At 39.0% G+C, this 18,130-nt stretch overlaps 1 protein-coding gene across 2 annotated transcripts in view; it reads left to right on the top strand.

Moving 5' to 3' along the window:
* Positions 1-15,935, top strand: part of Slc39a12 (solute carrier family 39 member 12) — an 83,256-nt gene extending 67,321 nt beyond the window's left edge. For both annotated transcript variants that reach the window (XM_035441484.1, XM_027405253.2), the window contains one exon: positions 15,807-15,935. In XM_035441484.1, coding sequence (XP_035297375.1) covers positions 15,807-15,935 — 129 coding nt within the window. The remainder of the gene's footprint in view (positions 1-15,806) is intronic.
* Positions 15,936-18,130: the final 2,195 nt, after the last annotated feature.

Raw genomic sequence — 18,130 nt, 5'->3', positions numbered from 1 at the left:
TACCACCAATGCCTGGCTAGACTTGGCACATTTCTGTGAATGGAATTTCTGGGCAGTATGGAAATTTGACAGTTAATTTTTTGAGGAATTGCCAGATTATTTTCTCTTGTGGTTGTACCAATTTAGATGCTCATAACAGAGAAAAGACTACAGTTTCCCCATATCCTCACCTGCATGTGTCATTTTCACAAATAGATTATTCCATTTTTAAAATGATTAACTCTTATGGATTGCATATTAGCACCTCTGTGATATCTACACATTAACTTTAATCTCTAGAATGATGATATTAGGAAGGACTGCCTTGCTGGTTGCTAGGGCTGATGGGGTCAAATGAACAGAACTTGCATAATGGGCTTACTGTCTCATAAGAAGAGTGAAGTGGGTGCTCTCTAGGCTAAGTGAACATACAAGAGAACGCAGAATTCCATAAACCAGGACTAGACACAGAATTCCAGAGACTCTGTAGGTGATCTGGTTTTGTATTTCTCAGGCTCCAGAGCTTTGTAAAATACTGTTGAAGATACCCAAGCAGTTAGAACACTAGAGCTGTCCTAGCTGATCCACAGAAGAGACATTCTGCAGATTTGAGTTGGTCTTTTTGTGGTTTTCACTTGTTTTTCCCTAAAGAGGAGTGACTCCAGGGAGCATTTCCTGTGGTTATCAGCCATCTGTATACCTTCTTTGACAAGTTTCTATTCAAGTTCTCTGCTTATTCCTGCTATTGAATTCTGAGACCCTTATATATTCTGAATACTGTCTTTATTGGACACATGTTTTGCAAATATTTTTTGCAAGTTTTTCTATTGACTGCCTTTTAAGTCTGCACAAAGATTATTTTTTTAAGTTATAAAGACTACATTTTTAATTTAAAATTTTAAAAGAATTTTATATACTGGTAGTATTTTTATATCATTTCTGCTTTCTATTTCCCCCTAACTACCTCCTAAATCATTGATCTTTCTTCTTTACTATTATTTTTACATACACACATATATGTGTATAACACACACATGTACATGTACACATACACATATGTATATCCTACAAAGTCCACTTAATGTTACTCATGTGTATATGTGTTTAGGGTTGACCAGTTGGGATTGGAAAAACATAAAAGGAACTCACCCCTAGAGAACACTGGTTTTTCTTCTCCTGGCAATCACTAATTACCTATAGCTCTTCATCTAGGGATGGGGCTTTATAAGATTTTCTTCATCTGTGTTCCATGTTAACTGGTGTCATTTTGTAGGGCATTTTTTAGGGAACAGATTGTTCAGATTTAATGGGTGCAGAGTTCCTGTCATATGTAACAGTCATCCTGTTTCTCTGACACTTGCAGTCTTTGTGCCCCTCCTCTAGGATGTTCCCTGAGTCTTAGGAGTAAAAGATATACTGTAGATGTGTTCCGGTTGGGCACCCCATAATCTGTTCTCTGTGTTTTGACCAATTGTAGATTTCTTCAATAGTCTCTCCCTGCTGCAAAATGAAGCTGCTTTGATCAGAGTGAGAGCTATGCTTCCCCGTGGGTACAAGGATAAATCTTGGTTCACTTTAAATACTTTTCTCTTCTTGACTATGAGTTTTACATCTTAAAAAGTCAAGGATAAACTAGTTTTCATGAATCTTCCATACTTGCTTTTAAGACTTTTGTAATTTTGAATCTCATATATTTAGGTCTTTAAACAACTGTGACTTAATATTTTTACTCAAACAATCTAAAGGTTATATTAGTTTTCACGCTGAGTGTCCGTAGAGCTTGACAGATACATGATGACATGTATCCGTCACTGTCATGTTATACAGGAAATTTTCACATCCTTAAATATATTCATGCTCTCTGCTTATCTTCCCTTTCTTTTCTAACATATGTAAACCACTTTATTTTTTACTGTCTCTGAACTGTTGCCTTTTCCAGATCATTACATAGTTTTCTAGTATGCTGCCTTTTAGTTTGTCTTCATAGACTTAGAAACACACATATAAGAAACTGTTTGGGCTAGCTGATCGATCAGTGTCTATGGAACTTCACTGTCTGGGTCCAACTAAAGAAAACAGACCCAGGTGTCTGCGAAACCTGCTTTTTGAAGTAGGGATTATGAGCCTCTTTCTCTATAGTGAATAACACATGAGGATGGAAAGAACGTAATACTCATAACATAGTCACCATCTGATATGCATCCAAGAAACTTCCCTTGCATGTGAATGTATGCACATGTGTATATGTGTATGGATGCATATGAGTATCATTTAAACATGCTTGTGGAGACATGAAGTTGGTATTTGGTGTCTTCCTCTATCACACTCTATTTTACATGAGTATAGTTTGTCCTTGAACTCAGAGCACACCAACTATGGGTAGTCTAACTGGTTGCCTTGCTGTGGGAATCCTCTATCTTTACTTCTTGAGTGATGAGATTACAGGTGGCAACCTAGTTGCATTCTTCTCCAGGTGGATGTAGTTTTCCTAGCACCATGTGCTAAAGAGAACACTTTTTTTTTTTTAACCAACATGTGTTTTTGGAATCTTGGTTGAAAATTATGTGAGTTTATTCTTGGGGTCTCTTTTCTATTTCATTTTCATAATGTTTTTATTTTTTCCACTAACATACTGTTCTGTAACTGTAGATCTATAGTATAATTTGTAATTAAGTATTGTGTTACCTCTAACAGTGCTCTTTCTGCTTCAGACTGACCTGGCTATTTGTGGTCATCTGTATTTTCATAGTTTTTTCCTAGTTCTGTGAAAAAAGTCATTGGAAATTTTATGTAGATTGGATTTAATTGGTAGATAAGTTTTCATAATATCGACAATGTTTGTTCTGCGAATCTGTAGGCTTGAGAAGTGTTTTGGTATCTCCTGCAGTTTTTTCTTCATTATTTTTAAAGTTTTCATTGTAGAGGTCTATTATTGTAAATGGGAATGTTTCCCTGACTTCCTTCTCATCAGTTTATTATTGGCATTTTAAAAAGTTACTAATTTTTACATGTAGATTTTATATCTTGCTATTTTACTGTTTTCATCAGACTTAGAGTTTTCTGGTGGAAACTATATTATCTTTCAGTATAATATCATATCATCTTCTTTTCCTGTTTGTATAATTTTGTATTTCTTTTTTGTTGTTTTGTTTTTTCTCTTTATTTTCTTTCTTTTATTGTAATTAGAAAGAAGAGTATTTTATATGTCAATCCCAGGTCTCTCTCCCTCCCCTCCTCCCCTGCCCCCCAACCATCACCCTACATATCCCATACCCTTTCTGCTCCTCAGGGAGGGTCAGGACTTCTGTAGGGGGTCTTCAGGGTTTGTCATATCCTTTGGGATAGGGCCTAGGCCAAACCCCTTGTGTCTGGGCTCAGGGAGTATCCCTCCATGTGGAATGGGCTTCCAAAGTCCATTCCTATGCTAGGGATAAGTACTGATCCACTACAAGGGGCCCCTTAGATTTCCAAGGTCTCCTCATTGACAGCCACATTCAGGGGGTCTGGATCAGTTCCATGCTGGTTTCCCAGCTATCAGTCTGGGGACCAAGAGCTCTCCCTTGTTCAGGTCAGCTGTTGCTGTGGGTTTCACCAGCCTGGTATGGACCACTATGCTCATTAGTCCTCCTTCTCTGCAACTGGATTGTAGTTCAGTTCAAGGTTTAGCTGTGGCTGTCTGCTTCTACTTCCACCAGCTGCTGGATAAGCTATATGATAGCATATGAATTGGTCATCAATCTCATTATCAGGAGAGGGCATTTAAGGTAGCCTCTCCTCTGTTGCTTAGATTTTTAGTTGGTGTCATCTTTGTAGATCTCCAGACATTTCCCTAGTGCCTGATTTCTCTTTAAACCTATAATGTCTCCCTCTATTATAGTATTTCTTATCTTGCTCTCTTCTGTTCTTCCCCCAACTCAACCTCCCTGCCCCATCATGTCTTCCTCACCCCTCCTCTTCACCTCTGCTCATTCTCCTAGTACTCTCCTCCCTCCCCTCCCCATGCCCCCAATTTGCTCAGGAGATCTTGCCCCTTTCCCCTTCTCCAGGGGACCATGATTGTCTCTCTTAGGGACCTCCTTGTTTACTAGCTTCTCGGCAGTGTGGATTGTAGACTGGTAATCATTTGCTCTATGTCTAAAGTCCACATATGAGTGAGTACATACCATGTTTTTTTTTTTTTGTGATTGGGTTACCTCGCTCAGAATGGTTTCTTCTAGTTCCATCCATTTGCCTGTGAATTCCAAGATTCCATTGTTTTTTTTTTTTTTCTGCTGAGTAGTACTCCATTGTGCAAATGTACCACATTTTTGCTATCCATTCTTTAGTTGAGGGACATGTAGGTTGCTTCCAGGTTCTGGCTATTACAAATAATGCTTTGATGTACATCATTGAACAGATGTCCTTGTTGTTTGAATGTGCATCTTTTGGGTATATGCCTAAGGGTGGATCTTGTAGTAGACTGATTCCCATTTTCCTGAGGAATCGCCATACTGATTTCCGAAGTTTGCACTCCCACCAGCAGTGGAAGTCTGCTCCCCTTTCTCCACATCCTCTCCAGCTTAAGCTTAAGGTGTTTATGATTTTAGTCATTCTGACAGGAGTAAGATGGTATCTCAGAGTTGTTTTGATTTGTATTTCCCTGAAGGCTAAGGATGTTGAACACTTTCTTATGTGTCTTTCAGCCATTTTAGATTACTCTATTGAGAATTGTCTTTTTAGTTCTGTACCTTACTTTTTAATTGGATTGTTTGGTGTTTTGGAGACTAGCTTCTTGAGTTCTTTGTATATTTTGGAGATGAGCCCTCTGTCAGATGTGGGGTTGGTGAATATCTTTTCACAATCAGTGGGCTGTCATTTTGTCTTGTTGACTGTGTCCTTTGCCTTATAGAAGTTTCTCAGTTTCAGGAGGTCCAATTTATTAATTGTGGATATTAGTGTCTGTGCTACTGGTGTTATGTTCAGGAAGTAGTCTCCTGTACCAATTCATTCAAGGTACCACCTACTTTCTCTTCTAATAAGTTCTGTGTGGCTGGAGTTATGTTGAGCTCTTTGGTCCATTTGGACTTAAGTTTTGTGCATGGCTATAGACATGGATCTATCTGCAGTCTTCTACATGCCAGCATCCAGTTATGCCAGCACCATTGTATAGCTTTAGCTTCTTTGTAAAAAAATCAGGTGTTTGTAGGTGTGAGGGTTAATATCAGGGTTTTCAACTCAATTCCATTTAAGAAACCCAGAAAATCTTCAGGTCATACTTTGAAAACCTGTACTCCACAACATTGGAAAATTTAAAGGAAATGGACAATTTTCTGGACAGATATCACTTACCAAAATTGAATCAAGAACAGATAAGCAACTTAAGCAGACCTATAAACTCTTAAGGAAATAGAAGCAGTCATCAAATGTCTCCCAACCAAAAAAAGCCCAGGGCCAGATGGCTTCTGTGCAGAATTCTACCAGAAATTCAAAGAAGAGCTAATACCAATACTCCTCAAATTGTCCCACATAATAGAAGCAGAAGATTCATTGCCAAACTCTTTTTATGAGGATACAATTACCTTGGTACCCAAGCCACACAAAGACACAACTAAGAAAGAGAACTACAGACCAATATCCCTCATTAACATATATGCAAAAATACTCAATAAAATGCTGGCAAACAGAATCCAAGAATACATTAGAGAAATCATCCTCCATGATCAAGTAGGCTTCATCCCAGGTATGCAGGGTTGGTTCAACATTCAAAAATCTGTCAGTGTAATCTACCATATAAACCAACTGAAGAAGAAAAATCACATGATGATCTCACTAGATGCTGAAAAAGCATTTGACAAAATCCAACACCCCTTCATGATAAAGGTCTTGGATATATCAGGAATAACAGGAACATACCTGAACATAATTAAACCAATATACAGTAACCCAACAGCCAACATCAAACTAAATGAAGAGAAACTCAAACTATTCCTCTAAAATCAGGAACAAGACAAGACTGTCCACTCTCTCCATATCTCTTCAACATTGTCCTTGAAGTTCTAGCTAGAGCAATAAGACAACAAAAGGAGATCAAGGGGATACAAATTGGAAAGAAAGAAGTCAAGCTTTCACTGTTTGCAGATGATATGATAGTCTACATAAATGACCCGAAAACTCTACCAGGGAACTCCTATAGCTGATAAACACCTTCACCACTGTGGCAGGATACAAGATTAACTCAAAAAAGTCAGTAGCCCTACTATACATGGATGATAAATGTGCTGAGAAAGAAATCAGAGAAACATACCACAAACAACATAAAATACCTTGGGGTAATGCTCACCAAAAAAGTGAAAGACCTGTATCATAAAAATTTTGAGTCTTTAAAGAAAGAAATCAAAGACGATACCAGAAAATGGAAGGATTTCCCATGTTCTTGGATAGGTAGGATCAACATAGTAAAAATGGCAATCTTGCTAAAAGCAAGCTACAGGTTCAATGCAATCGCCATCAAAATCCCAGCACAATTCTTCACAGACCTTGAAAAAACAATTCTCAACTTTATATGGAAAAACAAAAGACTCAGGATAGCCAAAACAACCCTGTACAATCAAAGAACTTCTGGAGGCATCACCATCCCTGATTTCAAGCTCTATTATAGAGCTATAGTCCTGAAAACAGCTTGGTATTGGTACAAAAATAGACAGGTAGACCAATGGAATTTTGTATTTCTTAGTTCTAGCTAACACTTCAAATATTATATTGGATAACCAGAAAGTGGATAACTGTCTCATTCTTGATTTTAAATTAAATAATTCATTTTCCTGTATAATGTTGGAAAAGACTTAGCATATATAGGCATCACTATGTTGAGTTATTATTCTTTTACTCATTCCTAGTTTTCATTGCTATGATAAAGTACTGACCAAAACCAATCCGAGGGAGGAATGAGTTTATTTGGATTACAAGTCCATGTCATAGCCCATCTTTAACAGAAATCAGGATAAGGACTCAAGCAGGAATAGAAGCAGAGACCATGGAAGAATGTTGCTTACTGGCTTGCTTCCATTGGCTTGCTCAGTTTTCTTCCCTATACAACCCAGGATCTCTACCTAGTGGTAGCACCACCCACAGTGGACTTGCCCTCCCACACCAATCATCAATCAAGAAAATGCCTGAAAAACTTGCTTATGGACCATTTTCACTCCTTCTAAATGACTCTAGAAAATGTAGCTGTGTTAAGTTGATAAAATTAACAAACAAATTAAAAAACCAATTAGCACATATTCCTAGTATTTTTAGGACTTTATCATGAAGAGATATTGAACTTTGTTATAGGCATTTTCTGTATCCATTTGAAATAATCATGTGATTTCAACATATATATATATATATATATATATATATATATATATATATATGTGTGCTATGTTACATTTATTGATTTGCATATGTTGAAATATCCTTGCATCCTTAGGATGAAGCTAGCTTGATCATCATATATGATTCTTTTTCATGTATCGTCAAATTTGACTTGCAAGTATTTTGTTGAAAATTTTGAATGTACATCCATCAGGAAAATGATCCATATGTTTCTTTTTCATCTATTATTTATCAATTATTATATAAGTTCATAGAACTAGTTTGGTAGTGCTCCTTCTCAATTGTATGGGGATTTCTTTAAATTACAATTGTATACATATATATTAGAATTTCATACATGAGTACTATATATCATTTCCAGTTCTCTCCCCCCCCCTTACCAACTCCTCCCAGGTCTTCTCAAATTAGTGAACTTTTCTTTAACCATTACTATAGAAATATATGTAAATACATATATAAACACACATGCTTACACATCCTGCTGAGTCCACTTAATGCTACTCATATGTGTATATGTTTAAAGCTGACCACTTGGAACTGGACAACCTATCAGGGGGCTCATCACTTGAGAAGACTGATCCTCTTTCCTCAGCATCTATTAATTGCCTATAGCTCTTCATTTAGGGATGGGGCCCTTTGAGACTTCTCTTATCCATGGTGGCATGTCATTGTGAAGGTCTTGTTTAGGTGACCATATACTTGAGATTTCATTGGGGAAACTTTCCTGTCATTTGTAGATAACATTATGAACCAAATAGACTACATGATCCTCTGTCTTTTATAGCCTTTGTACCCCCTCTACCACAATGTTCCCTGATCCTTAAGTGTAGGGGTTGTATTGTATAGTTTATTTATTTATCAGTTGGGATCAATACCCACAAATGTCTATTGTTCTCTGTACTTAGCCAGTTGTGGATTTCCATTATAGCCTTTGTCTGTTGTAAAAACAAGTTTGATGGATGAGGAGGGAGAGTTATTCTAATCTCGAGGTATAAGAATAAGTATTTGGAATGTAGTTAGAAATTGTAGGGGTTTAGGAAAGTGGCAGCAGTAGGTTCATGACTTCACCAGACATAGGTAGTTGATTAGGGTTATAATACCAGACATGAATTTCCTCCTATTGAATGAGACTTAAATCCAATTATACAGCTATTGGTTAACCACAAGATGTAAATGCCACTATTGCCCCACTGGGGACATCTTGCCATTTTGTAGTTGTTGGGCTTTACAGGTATGTAGGACTGTTGATTTTTTTCTCCCTTAGCAGCTTGCATAGAATCTTTGGCTACTTATGGGAGCTAGTCCTCAAGGAAGAGGTTTCCAGGTGAGTTATGGAATATTTTCGAGGCATGCAGGTAATAGCTCCTCTATCACAATGTGGCAGAATTCAGCAGTGATACATCCATTTCTAGAAATGTCTTTGTTGGGAGACTAACACTTCTTCAATAGTTATGTTTGTCAAAAATCCAGTTACATTGCTAATTCTTGCTGATTTAATTTTGGAGTGTCTATAATATTATCTTATAGCTTACTATAGATTTTCCAGAATTTTGGAATTTCATACAGCACATTTTGACTGTATGGAGAAGACACGGTGGCAGGGACATGAGGAACCTGGTGACATTGTGTTGTGATCATAAGACAGAGAGAGAAATGGATGCTGGTATTCAGCTCACATTCTCCTTTACATTCAGTTCTGGATCCTACACCATGGAGTGAAACTGCTACAGTCACATTGTCTTCTCAGTTAGAATTTTGCTGAAGCAACTTCATAGACATGCCCATGAGTTGTTTCCATAGTTCTAAATTGAGCCAAATTGACAATAGTACTTGAAGGCTTCAAATTTTCTAGCAGAACCATGAACATTTTTCTTAGTGCATCTCTGGGCAAGATGCTTTTACTAAAATTATATCTCTGTCTCTACACCTCATTGATAACATCCATTATCCATAGTTTGACCTCTTATTTTATGTTGTATACCACATTGAGATTTAAAAATGTACAATGTTACAAGTCTACGGCCCTGGACTACAAGGAGACTTTTCTTAATGAAAGCCTTGAGGTGGCAAGAGTTGTGCATTTCAAGGGGTTGGCCTAGGCCCTATCCCAAAGAAGAAGACACACTTTGGAGACCCCCTATGGAAGGCCTCACCCTCCCTGGGGAGCAGAAAGGGTATGGGATAAGTAGGGTGTTAGTTGGGGGGGAAAGGGGAGAAGGGAGAGGAAGAAGGACCTGGGGTTGACATGTAAAATAATTTTCTTTCTAATTAAATAAAAAAGAAAAAAGAAATATAAAAAATAATTTTCAAAATAGGGAGAAATAGGTGCCCTTGAAAACTCATTCCCATTATTTCTTAGTAAAGATACTGACTGAAATGGGGAAGATGATGAGTGAAGAGGCAATGATCAGATATGACTTGAACTTTGGCATTTCATATTTGTCTCTCTCATCTTAAAAAGACTTTCCATAAGATTCTCTGGCATTTTGATGCATCTTCAACACAATGACTCCAATATCTAAACAATCCAAGTGTTGTTTCAAAAGCAAATTTGCTGCTGTTGTGAAATCATTTTAGCAATAGACAGGGGACACTCAGAAAGGTCCTCCATATTAAAATTAAAACATCCATCTGGGGATAGAAATCTCACAAAGCTTTTTAAAACATGACCTTTTCATTGCTTGTTTACATCTTCAGGGTAAAGATGCTGCAGAATCTGAGTTCTGTCCTGTATTTTTTATCATTTTCTTTATATGGAGTGATGGTTTTCTATCTAGTGGGACACCTTTAACATTGTTATTTCCTGTGCTCTTTTTCTAATGACAGGGGATGGCATTTTCATATCAGGCAAAAGTGAGTTTCAGGAAGAGTTTGCCTTCTCACTCCTGAATGAGCTGACTTGGCTCTGCCCTGGGTCTAGTATCTTATCTGTAGAGCTGTGGGTAAGCTATTATCTTCCCAGAGACATTGATTCCACATAACTGAAAGGAGCTAAGCATTTCATCTCACAGGATTATGAGGAATAAGGGAGGCAGAGGAAACATACGAAAGGATGTGTAAATGAGAGAATATGCAGAGTAAATAGAATGTACATCAGATTTTGTAGCATGAACATTTAAAAAGTATATTCTGTGTGAACTTTGTTCTTGGAGCATGCAGTATTTGTGGTGTTTGCTTGAGCATGATGCCGCCTGCATAGTATATGGAGTAATGAACTTTTCACTGATGGAGATTATGTGGCTGTTACATTCTACTTTGCCATTTGTTAGACACTCCAAGTAAGCAGCAGGTTTATAGGTGTAGGCTAATCATAACAGTAAGAAATTAAACAATTGTTTAAGTTTTGTGGCTTAGTTTTTGAGACAGAGTCTCATGTATCCCATGCTGGTCTCAAACTTTTTATATAAGTGAAGATGACTTCTGATTTTACTTCCACTACCTCCCAAATGATGGGACTGCAGGCACAGGCCACTAGGCCTGGAGCATGCTGCTAATTCAGCCCATCTAGTAAGTGTCAACCATCTTATTTGCAAACTAGTGAAGATAGGGAATCTCAGCTCAGTATTTGGAAATAAGTTTATTTAAAATATGAGTCACATGAGTGATATAGATGAAATATAATTATGTTGCCTAGCTTTGGAGTTAACTGCCAAAATTGCTTTAAATTATTGACATTCAGGAGATCTTGTCCCTTACTCCTTCTCCAGGGTACCATGTATGTTTCTCTTAGGGTCCTTGTTTCCTAGCTTCTCTGCTGTTGTGGTGGTGTGGATTGTAGGCAGGTAATCCTTTGCTCTATGACTAAAAACCATATATGAGTGAGTACATACCATGTTTGTCTTTTTGTGACTGGATTATCTCACTCAGGATGGTTTCTTCTAGTTCCATCCATTTGCCTGCGAATTTCAAGATCCCATGTTTCCCCACACACACCCTCCCTGCTTAATAGTACTTCATTGTGTAAATGTACCAAATTTTCTCCATCTATTCTTCAGTTGAGGGGCATGTAGCTTCCTTCCAGATTCTGGCTATTACAAATAATGCTATGATGAATGTCCTTGAACAGATGTCCTTGTTGAAAGAATGTGCATCTTTTGGGTATATGCCTAAGAATAGAATTGCGGGATCTTGTGGGAGACTGATTCCCATTGTCCTAAGGAATCACCATACTGATTTCCAAAGTTGCTGTACAAGTTTGCAGTCCCACCAGTAGTGAAGAACTGTTCCCCTTTTTCCACATCCTCTCCAGCATAAGCTGTCGTTGGTGGTTTTGATTTTAGCCATTCTGACAGGAGTAAGATGATATGTCATAGCTGTTTTGATTTGCTTTCCCCTGATGGCTAAGGATGTTGAACACTTTCTTATGTGTCTTTCAACCATTTTAGATTCCTCTATTGAGAATTCTCTTTTTCTTCTTTTTTTTTTATATTTTAGAGGCACTCATATTTACATATCCATCCCCCCATTCCCTTGCCCTCCCATCCTCCCATATTCCTCCCAACCCACCCCAACCCATTGCCACACTTCCTCCCCAGATATAGAGAGGCCCTCCACAGGAGACTGTCAAAGTGTGTCATATCATTTGGGGGAGGACCTAGACCCTCCTTGCTGTATCTGGGCTGCAATAGTATCCCTCCATAGGGAATGGGCTCCCAAAGTCCATTTGTGCTCTAGGGATAAACACTGGCTCCACTACTAGAGGTGCCATAGACTCTCTTGGCCTCCTAGCTGGCACCCACATTCAGAGGGCTTGGTTCAGCCCAATGCTGGCTTCCCAGCTTTATGACTAGGGTCTCCATGCTCTCACTAGGTCTCGCTGTTTCTGCGAGTTTCTCCAGCACCCTCTTGGCTCCTTTGCTCATCCCTCCTCCCTCTCCACAACTGGATTCCTGGATTATGGTTCGGTGCTTAGCTGTGGGTGCCATTTCTGCTTCCATCAGCTACTGGATGAAGGCTCTAGGAATGGTAACCAAGGTAGACATCAATCTCATTATAGGGGAAGGGCATCAAAGGCAGCCTCTCCATCACTGCCTAGATTCTTAGTTGGGATCATCGCTGTGGATCCCCTAAAATTTTCCCTGTGCTGGACCTCTTTCCAAATCTGTACTGTCTCGCTCTGTTAAGGCAACTTCTTTCTTGCCCTCCTCTATCCCTCCCCTGTCTAAGTCCTCTTGTTCTCCTCCGCCCTCGCCTCTCCCCTTCCCACTTCCTTCCTCTCTCCCCCTGTGCTCCCAATTTGCTTAGTCCTTCTTGTCCCCCTCCTCTTCTTTGAGGGTATATGCAATTTTCTCTTGGGGTCTCCTTGTTTCCTAGCTTCTCTGGCAGTGTGGATTGTAGGCTGGTAATCCTTTGCTCTATGACTAAAAACCATATATGAGTGAGTACATACCATGTTTGTCTTTTTGTGATTGGGTTACCTCACTCAGGATGGTTTCTTGCGGTTCCATCCATTTGCCTGCGAATTTCAAGATCCCATTGTCCCACCCCCCTTAGTAGTACTCCATTGTGCAAATGTACATTTTCTCCATCCATTCTTCAGTTGAGGGGCATGTAGGTTGCTTCCAAGTTCTGGCAATTACAAATAATGCTGCTGTGAACATAGTGGAACATATGCCCTTACTGTATGACTGTGCATTCTTTGGGTATATGCCCAAGAGAGGAATTGCTGGATTTTGTGGTAGACTGATTCCCATTTTCTTGAGAAACTGCCATACTGATTTCCAAAGTGGCTGTATGAGCAATGGAGGAGTGTTCCTCTTTCTCCACATCCTCTCCAGCATAGACTGTCATTGGTGTTTTTGATTTTAGCCATTCTGACAGGAGTAAGATGGTAATTCTCTATTTTGTCCTGTACCCCACTTTTTGATTGGATTATTTGGTGTTTTGGTGGCTAGCTTCTTGAGTTCTTTGTATATTGTAGAAATAAGCCATCTGTTAGATGTGGGTTTGGTGAATACCTTTTCCCATTATGTGGGATGCTGTTTTGTGTTGTTGACTGTGTCCTTTGCCTTACAGAAGCTTCTCAGTTTCAGGAGGTCCCATTTATTAATTGTAGATCTCAGTGTCTGTGCTACTGGTGTAATGTTCAGGAAGCAGTCTCCTGTACCAATTAATTCAAAGGTATTTCCCACTTTGTCTTCTAATAGGTTCAGTGTAGCTGGATTGATGTTGAGGTCTTTGATCCATTTGGCCTTAAGTTTTGTGCATGACGATAGACTTGGATCTATCTTTAGTCTTCTACATGCCAGCATCCAGTTATGCCAGCACCATTTGTTGAAGATGTTCTCTTTATTCCATCGTATAAATTTAGATTGTTTGTCAAAAATCAGGTGTTGGTAGATGTGTGGGTTATTATCAGGGTTTTCAACTCTATTCCATTGGTCTACCTGTGTATTTTCATGCCAATTCCAAGATGTTCTCAGGACTATAGCTCTATAATAGAGCTTGAAGTCAGGGATGGTGATGCCTCCAGACATTCCTTTATTGTACAGGGTCATTTGGGCTATCCTTGGACTTTTTCCATATAAAGTTGAGAATTGTTCTTTCAAGGTCTGTGAAGAATTGTGTTGGGATTTTGATGGGGATTGCATTGAATCTTTAGATTGCTTTTGGCAAGATTGCCAATTTTACTATGTTGATCCTACCTATCCAAGAGCATGGGAAATCTTTCCATTTTCTGGTATCTTCTTTAATTTCTTTCTTTAAAGTCTCAAAATTCTTGTTATACAGATCTTTCAGAGGGGAGAGGGAGTGAGAAGAAAGAGGAGGGGAGAACAAGAGGGCAAAGGAGGACATGAGAGAGCAAGCTTGAGTCAGGGGAAGAATAGAGGAGAACAAAAAAAGAGATACCATAATAGAGGCAGACATTATAGGTTTAAAGTGAAATCTGGCACTAGTGAAATGTCCAGAGATCTACAAGGTTGACCCCAACTAACAATCTAAGCAATAGCCAAGAGGCTACCTTAAATGCTCTTCTCTGATAATGAGACTGATGAATACCTTATATGCCATCCTAGGGCCTTCATTCAGTAGCTGAGGGAAGCAGAAGCAGACACCCACAGCTAAACACTGAGCTGAACTCTGGAATCCAGTTGCAGAGAGAGAGGAGTGATGAGCAAAGCGGTCAAGACTAGGCTGGAGAAACCCATAGAAACAGCTGACCTGAACAAGGGGGAGTTTTTGGACCCCAGACTGATTGTTGGGAAACCAGCATAGGACTGTTCCAGACCCCCTGAAAGAGGATGTCAGTTTGGAGGTCTGGTTAATCTATGGGGCCTCTGGTAGTGGATCGGTATTTATCCCTAGTACATGAATGGACTTTGGGAGCCCACTCCACATAGGGGGATATTCTCTCAGGCTAGATACACAGGGAGGGTCTAGGCCCTGCTCCAAATGATATGACAGACTTTGAAGATCTCCCATGGAAGGCATCACCCTACGTGGGGAGCAGAAAGTGGATGGGATAGGGGGTTGATGGTGGGCAGGGGAGGAGGGGAGAGAGAACTGGGATTGACATGTAAAACAAGCTTGTTTCTAATTTAAATAAAAGATTACTAAAAAGATATTGGGTAAATTCAGTTGATATTGTTAATTCTTTAAGAATACCACCAAATGTAAGCTCTTTAGAATAAATAATTTCCACTATACACAGAAACTAATATAACCTAGATATAGACTAAATACCATGGTACTAGAAAAATAGTTATTTCTGATTGTCATCACAAGGGACCGAGGTGCCCATGACATCTAGAATAACTGCCATCTAGTGGAAATCAAGGACACAGCTGAGCATCCAGCGTGATTCTCAGTGATGCCAACATTAAGTTAGATCTCCAGGCTACACTGATTTGAGTCTCTACATATTCCAAATGAAACAATCATGCATGATATTCTCTCTGATCTTGTTTGGGTGAGGAATTTGAACTAATATAAACCCCAACCACAAAGGGCTCTTCCTACAAAAGCCTGGATACACTCTTCTTTTCAAATGGTGCTATGACATTTGCTAGACATGAAGTTATTTCCACTTGTCTCCGAGAATAAAGTACAATTTTAGGAAATGATTTCTTTGTTGTTCTAAAGGTCACAGGGACCTTGCTCTTCTCTTTGACAGTAAATAAACATGAGTGCTTTGCCAAAGCTAGTACATTTAGATGTTTTGTAAGCCTAATGGAGCAATCAGAAATTGTACCTTTCATGTCTTATTTATCTCACATTTAAACATATGCTAAAAACAAGGGAAAAGACTTCTGCCAGTGTGAGAGTCCTCCCAGCCACCAGCAAGTGGCTCCATTTAGCTTACATTTCAAACTCATGGCAAGAATAGGTACTAAACATTGGGTAACTATTTGGGGAATGTTGAAGGTTATTAAGTTCTGAATAACAGAGTCACTCAAGCTTTCCCACCAGGCTTTTCTCAGCAGTTGAATATATCTGGATCTTATTCTGGTTTCTCGTTCTTTTTTTAGCTTCCCGAAATGACTCATGTTCAAACACAACGACCCTGGATGACGTTTCTCCTGCAGAACGTTGGATTGATCCTGGGCTGGCTTTCCCTTTTGCTCTTAGCTGTATATGAACAGAATATTAGAGTATAAGTTAGGATTCTCCAATGTCTTCCAAAATAAATTTATATGGTAATATCTCATTTCTTCCATGTTCTCTATGCTGATCACTAAGTTCAGTATTTTTGTTTTAGGCAAAAGATGTGTCTTTTAACTTATTAATTATGTATTGAAGTTTTTCAGAAATATATAAAATGAGTCTGTCTTGCACCAAAGTGTTTATTTTTGTTTCTGACACTGTGATGGACCACAGTAATGGTTAGTCCTAGTAAATTATGAATTCTAGTCAACTGCAAAAATATTTCCCTTCAAAGAATGTTTATTTGTTGTATTTGAAGTAGACAGGTGCCTATGGGGCTAAAAATCAGCTGCAACAGTTTTGTGGGTTGTTTATGTTAATAATACATTTGTTTTCTGTGTGATTTATAAACTTTAAGCAAATAGGATAATAGAAATATAATAAAGGCTAGTTTTAATGTGATGGTTTCCAGTACCTTTTGTTACTTTCTATACACATCCTCTCTTTCAAGCTGGGACAGCATGGTCACCTGGAAGAATCCAGTCCTTCATTAGCAGTATATATTACGAAACAGCCTAGGAAGCCCAAAAGACATTGCAAAGTATCTCTCTACACTCCTATAAAAGTCAGCATATCTGTCCTAAGTAAGAAGAGTTTGCATTATTTTGGGGGTCACCTTAAATGGGACATTAGTAGGTGAATTCATGAACAAGGTACATTATGGATAACCTAGAATATTATTAAAATAGAAAACAACCCAAGCTTTAGTCATTTTGTCCCTTGGAACATGGGTGCCTATTTTTTTTTCTTACTTTTAATGATGGGCCTTGACAAGGGAAAAGGTTACTTTGTTCTGAAGGTGACTCATGGCACTCCATTATATATCTCTCCTACCTCTTACTCACTAACTGGTAAACATTCTTTATCATGCCCCAACTCAAACATAATCCTTTAAAAATACTTTACTTTGGTTTTATGATGAAATGGACTTCTCCAGCTGGTCACCTGGAGAAGGTCACAATCATCCTTTGTGATTCCTTAAAGACTTTGGGTTATTGTGGATGAGAGCTCATGGAACAGCTAAAGAGTTAACTGTAGAGAGCACAGATAGATGGTTTTGTCAGACCTTCTACTCTGTGGGTCTGAAAGAATCTTGAGACCTTGACAGAGAACTGTCAGGCATTGCTAAAGCAGTTGGCTGTGGCCAGACTCTGGGTCACTGATGGAAGCAGTCATATTGACCAGGCTTTGAGAAAAAGCAGAGCACAGGTCTATGACCCATGAGCTGTGTGCTTTTGACTACGTTGCTTAACACTTCTGTACTTGGGTATTTTTCCTGAGAGGGAAGTAGACTTGACACATAGAGCCTCAGCCTTCTGCTTTTGAAGAGTTAGCTAAACAGAACAAACACTCCTTTGTACCAGCCATCCTGGGGGAAAGGATGCAAACAAGAAGCACCAGACACTATCTACATTTGTGTTCCAGGGCCCAGATTCTGATTTTAACATTTAGCCATTATTTATGTTAACTTAATTGGAACAGCTCTGATGGATGACTATGGTCCTGGTTCAAGGTTAGGCAAGTCTTGGATGAATTAAAATTTGAGATGTGAGCTGTATACTCTAGAACTTTCGATTCAGAGTGATTTGGCTACCAGTGGGGTTGGGAATGTCGTGCAGAGGGGCTTGAATGGAGCCATCTCTCGGGACACATTCTGAGTACTTTACAAGCTTGTCACTAGTATTCTCTGATTGAAAGTAGAAACCGAGCTACTCAGAGGTCATCCTAAGGATAGTGGGACATAGTAGCTTCTGAGGGCACCTTTTTGGGTTCTCCTTTTCTCCCTTTCACCTTATCTTTGATTTGTTGATAATCAAAATTGTGTTCCAGATAGCACACCCTAACTAATCTTAGAGTTGCTAAGCTGGGCTGGGGAGATGACTCTGTAAAATTCCCTTGCCACATAAGCCTGAGTTAGATCCCAGATCACACATAAAAGGCCATGTATGGTGGCATGCATCAGTACTCCCAGCCTTCATGTAGCAAGATGGGAAACAGAGACTGGAGAACTTCGCATTCATGGGCCATCGAGCCTGGAGTGACAGACATGGCCTCCGAGAAAAGTGAAGAAGAGAAACATTCCCCAGATGTGTGCTCTGGTCTCCTATAGTGTACCAATATTCACACACACTTTTTTTTTAACTAAAAC

Source organism: Cricetulus griseus, chromosome 3 (genome assembly GCF_003668045.3).
Source record: "Cricetulus griseus strain 17A/GY chromosome 3, alternate assembly CriGri-PICRH-1.0, whole genome shotgun sequence".
Taxonomy (NCBI): domain Eukaryota; kingdom Metazoa; phylum Chordata; class Mammalia; order Rodentia; family Cricetidae; genus Cricetulus; species Cricetulus griseus.
The sequence above is the reverse complement of the archived record's forward strand: the minus strand, read 5'-3'. Positions and strand labels throughout refer to the sequence as shown.